This window comes from Nymphaea colorata, chromosome 10, assembly GCF_008831285.2.
Source record: "Nymphaea colorata isolate Beijing-Zhang1983 chromosome 10, ASM883128v2, whole genome shotgun sequence".
NCBI classification, from domain to species: domain Eukaryota; kingdom Viridiplantae; phylum Streptophyta; class Magnoliopsida; order Nymphaeales; family Nymphaeaceae; genus Nymphaea; species Nymphaea colorata.
Genome location: NC_045147.1, coordinates 12,311,161 through 12,315,864, shown reverse-complemented (window position 1 = coordinate 12,315,864; position 4,704 = coordinate 12,311,161). Strand labels below are relative to the sequence as shown.

The 4,704-nt window shown below is 40.3% G+C and overlaps 1 protein-coding gene across 1 annotated transcript; it reads left to right on the top strand.

Moving 5' to 3' along the window:
* The first annotated feature begins 1,466 nt into the window (after positions 1-1,466).
* LOC116263349 (geraniol 8-hydroxylase-like) lies at positions 1,467-3,796 on the top strand. The gene is made up of 2 exons (XM_031643049.2): positions 1,467-2,371; positions 3,116-3,796. Exons 1-2 carry the CDS (start codon positions 1,472-1,474, stop codon positions 3,737-3,739), a joined length of 1,524 nt encoding a protein of 507 aa, XP_031498909.1. The 5' UTR covers positions 1,467-1,471; the 3' UTR covers positions 3,740-3,796.
* The last annotated feature ends 908 nt before the right edge of the window (positions 3,797-4,704 follow it).

Genomic DNA, 4,704 nt, shown 5'->3' with positions numbered 1-4,704 from the left:
CCGCCAAATAAGAAGTTGATATATTTTCATAATGTTTGCAAATGGCATCCCTGATTGTTCATGCTCGTAGAAATCAACATCTAAACAATTAGCCAGTAAACTAAATAACTGTCCGATTAGTCGTAAAAGCTGATGAAAAATGTTGAGTAATTAGGATTTGAAATTACAGATACACAGATAATGAAAAAGAAAAAAAAAGTATTCACAGATTGTGACCTCCATAGAATTGAAGTTGGGTAGAAGAAATCATAAGGAAGAAACTGCTGAAGAGAAAACGAAGGGAAGAATGCCTTCCGATTATTTCAGGTTTTCATTAACATATTTTTACATGCCAATTACTCAAAGAATTTGGAGAGCTACAGATACAGATGTTTGATATCTTCCCAAAGCATGTCATATGAAGAATTTCAACTCAATTAGGTTAAAATCATGGCAACTCACCTTTAACCGGCAACGGAATGCTTCTTGAGTGATCTTTAGGTGGTATGCGAGAGTTAGAAGCAACTGTTCCTTTCACTTGCCCCTAGTGCTACTTTTGGAACATGTGGTTCTATGGTACATCCTTTAACTTGAATGTAGAAAGCTATCTCCATTTCATATCTTTCCATTTCTTTCTTGTTTTCTTCTTGCTTACATTATTACCATCATGAATTCAAATTTAAACTTAAATGTAATAATTTGTAATAAATTTAAAGGGAAGGTTCTTCTATTTAATCAATTGTAATGAATTGGCATATTTTAGTCATTTTCTACCCATAATATATGGTCCTTGTTAGGACCATAATATATAACCTGGTCTGGAAATTTATAGGGCTAAAACGTTTTTGTTTTATGAAGAAGGAGACAACTATATATAACGTTAATTTGTTGGGACAACACCATGAAACAAGGTTCAACTCTTGGTTGATTTCTGTTGTGCGATCATAAGATGTTATGGACACTAGATTGACTTGCATATTAACAGAAGAACAAGGGTGGAGCTAAATGAGACATCAACATTTATGGAAAAAATTACTATAAGATGTCGATATAAAAATTAGCATTTTTTATGGGTATGTAATTCATGAGGCAAGGTAGGGTCCGCATGGACCTTGGCCTTACTTTATTTTTTTTTAAAATTTACATGTAAATTATAAATTTTTTTTTGTATATAAAAATTTTAAAAAATGATATTTTCGTAATAGTTAAAATTTAAAAACTTTAATTTAACTCTTCTCATACAAATTTTCTTGTTTTGCTTCGAGCAATATACGTGCGTGCTCACACCTATCTCCGCGCACCCATGTTGAAAGGAGATCTCCGCCCACCCATGTTGAAAAAGGGGAGTCATTATCGTTCGCACCTATCTCATAAGAAATTTGTGCAGGGTAAAGCAATTCAAACAAGTGGGCAAGCTAATTAATGCTCTGACATTCCAAGAGGCTAAAAAGATCCGCTCCAACGACTCCAACGACTAAGAGGGAGTGGAGAAATGGCTGAGCTAAGCACCGATCTGATTTTGTGGCTCTGTATTCTCCTGCCATCCCTGTATATTTTCAATCTGATCCGTTTCCGGAAAACCAGTAAGCTCCCACCGGGTCCGGTAGGTTTTCCGGTGGTCGGGTCCCTTTTCGAACTCGGCAGCATGCCCAATGAGTCTCTCGCTAGACTCTCTCAGCTGCATGGTCCGCTCATGGCGCTGCAGCTCGGATTCATCACCACCGTGGTGGTCTCGTCGGCTGAGATGGCCGAACAGGTGCTCCATAAGCACGACCAGGCGTTTGCGGGCCGAACCGTCGGAGACGCCGTCAAGGTGTTGGACTACCACCACCACTCGCTGGTGTTTAGTCAGAACGGAGAAAGATGGAGAGAGTTGAGAAGGATCTGCAACACCGAGCTGTTCACGCCCAAGAGACTGGACACGTTAACAGGCTTCCGGGAGCAAAAAGTTCAAGCCCTTCTCCGGCATGTTCACACGGCATGTGCAGCCGGACGTCTGGTCAATATTGCCGAGTGCGCCTTCGGAACAGCCTTAAACTTGGTGGCCAACACCATCTTTTCACAGGACGTGGTGGATCTGGAGTCGGAGTCGACCGGAGAGGTCAAGAGCATTGTGTGGGAGCTTTTAGTACTCGGCGCAAAGCCAAACCTTTCCGACTTCTTCCCGGCGCTCCGGTGGGTCGATCCTCAAGGTCTGCGGCGTCGAACTAGAACTCTTTTAAAGCGGTTGTATGGTGTGTTTGACCAATTGATCGACAAGCGCATGGAGTCGGATGCAGCTGCAAACGGAGGGAAGAAGAAGAAGTATGGTGATTTCTTGGAAGTGCTTCTTGAACTCACCAGGAAGCCAAGCTCAGGGTTCACCAGGGAGAATATCAGGCCTCTCTTAACGGTGAGATCCCTTTTATTCAACCCCACTCTTCTTTATTCTTCGTTTCATGTATATTATTTTCTTACAAGAGCCTGAATCATAAGCCAATCACATATAGTTTAATAAATTTTGTCAAGTAGATTTCATACCGAGTTCGAGCGATTCTGGGAAAGATCTCAAATTTTCAATATCAAAGCTTATTATTTTACCTGCTCTGTTTTTCTTGAAAAACTTTACTTTGTAGGGGTACTTTCAAAAGGATCTTTTCGTTTTACCTTCTCGTAAGTATGTTCTTCTGTTAACCACAGTTAAAAATTGAATCAATTGTATAGCAAACGACTCCTTTGCCTAAATAAAGTTATAGTTTAGGAAAATTATAGTAGCATGGCATATAGCTTCATGTTGTATATTTTAGGAAAAGAATAAAGAACAAACGAAGAAAAGAAAGATATTAAAAGAATATAAATTAGTTGTCTGAAAAAAAAAAAACATCTGATGACATGTCCCTGTGGCCAAGATGGAGTAGCGTGCACAATGCTGCACACAATAAATATATACCCCATCAAAAAAGAGAGGGTTGGAGTATTTTAGAAATTTTTTACTATTAAGTATAGTTTTTAATTTTTTTATTCTTTTAAATTTTTTTCTAAACCTTCATTTCTATAGCTATTACCACATGTTATGCTACTTTGTGTCGCCATTCTTCGTTACTATTAAATAACCAAGTATTTGACCAAATTACACTGTCAATTCTTGGTAAAACAGGACTTGTTCATTGCTGGAAGCGACACACCTTCTGCCACCATAGAATGGGCCATGACCGAACTGCTTCGACACCCAGGCAAGATGTCCGCAGTTCAGCTCGAGCTGGAACGGGCCATCGGCACAAAACGTCCCGTGAAGGAGTCTGATATCGAGCGGCTCCCTTACCTACAAGCACTGGTGAAGGAGACCCTGCGGCTGCACCCGCCGGTTCCTCTTCTCATCCCACATAGAGCAGATGTAACTACAGAGGTAGCAGGCTTCACCATCCCTAAGAACACTCAAGTTCTTGTCAATACGTGGGCCATCAGCCGTGACCCCGCCTGCTGGGAAAATGCAACATCCTTCTTACCAGAGAGATTTCTAAATTCTGATATAAATTTCAAAGGAAAGGATTTCCATTTCATCCCTTTCGGCAGCGGAAGGAGGATCTGCCCCGGCATGCCCTTAGGGGTCCGCATGGTTCATCTGGTGTTGGCTTCTCTGCTTCATTCATTTTCATGGAAGCTCCCTGACGGAATGGCTCCCGAGCAACTTGATGTGGGAACCAAGTTTGGCATATCATTGCAGAAAGCTATACCTCTCAAAGCGTTCCCTTGTCCACGGTCGCTAGATGGCGTGGAATAAGTCTTCATGGAAACGTGTTCTAGAAAAGCTATTCTAAGTTTTAAAATGGGGATGAAAAAAATTTCATGGTGAATGACTTTTCAACCATTTGATGGCCTGGAAAATTATATTTCTTTGGTGTTTCATGGAGCATGCAGAAAATGGTGGATGAAAGACGTTTTTGTTTTAGTAGTAGAATCTTCATATGGCGGAGCCAGAAAAATTGGTTGGACGGACACTCGTTAAAAATAATCATGTCTAATGAAACACTTATTTATAAAAATAAATGTTTAAAGATACTTATTTAAAAATAAAAAAATTTAAAAGACTAATTTGGGCAACTGCCCATGTGGCTCCGCCACTCTCATGCGCTCGCAAAGGCTTGACTTACATATTATCTAACGAAACTTATAAAGGATGTCTTTGCTGCTGATTTGAAGGTCAGCCTACTCCCCAGTGAACATGGGAATTGTTGGATAGTGGCCCTGAGCCCTATCCTTCCTTTGTAAATGCAAAGAAGATTCTGCAGTTACGAAATTAAAATGGGAAATAAGTTTACAAATTTAATGTTTTCGTTTACATTCTTACCATAACTCTCCATGCCATAACCGTAGCTGGGATTGGGGAAATCCTGAGAGGCGGTCTATAAAACCCAACTTCTGTTCATCTACCCGATGATGGTTGAGTAATCAACCTGCGCCTCTTAGAAGCAAACCCCCAAAATCAATTTCTCTCTTTCTTCTTCCTTTCCTCTTCTATTTTGTCGCAGGTGCTGCTGCTGAATCGTGGCTGAAGAATCACTGAAAGCTTCCGCTGCTTTACTTCTTCTCTGTTTTTAACAGTGGTATCAGAGCCAGGTTCTTCAAAAAATGACTTCAAGAGTGGGAGCCTCTGAACTAGCTAAGACTGAAAAACTCACTGGAAATAATTTTCATGCATGGAAACGTAGGATCATGTTGGCCTTAACTCTAGAAAGACTGATTTAT

Bases quoted from the DNA above. Each gene is read 5' to 3' on its own strand.
- LOC116263349 (XM_031643049.2), top strand. From the start codon at position 1,472: ATGGCTGAGCTAAGCACCGATCTGATTTTGTGGCTCTGTATTCTCCTG. The intron at 2,372-3,115 runs GTGAGATCCCTT...TTGGTAAAACAG, and splicing joins ATATCAGGCCTCTCTTAACG to GACTTGTTCATTGCTGGAAG.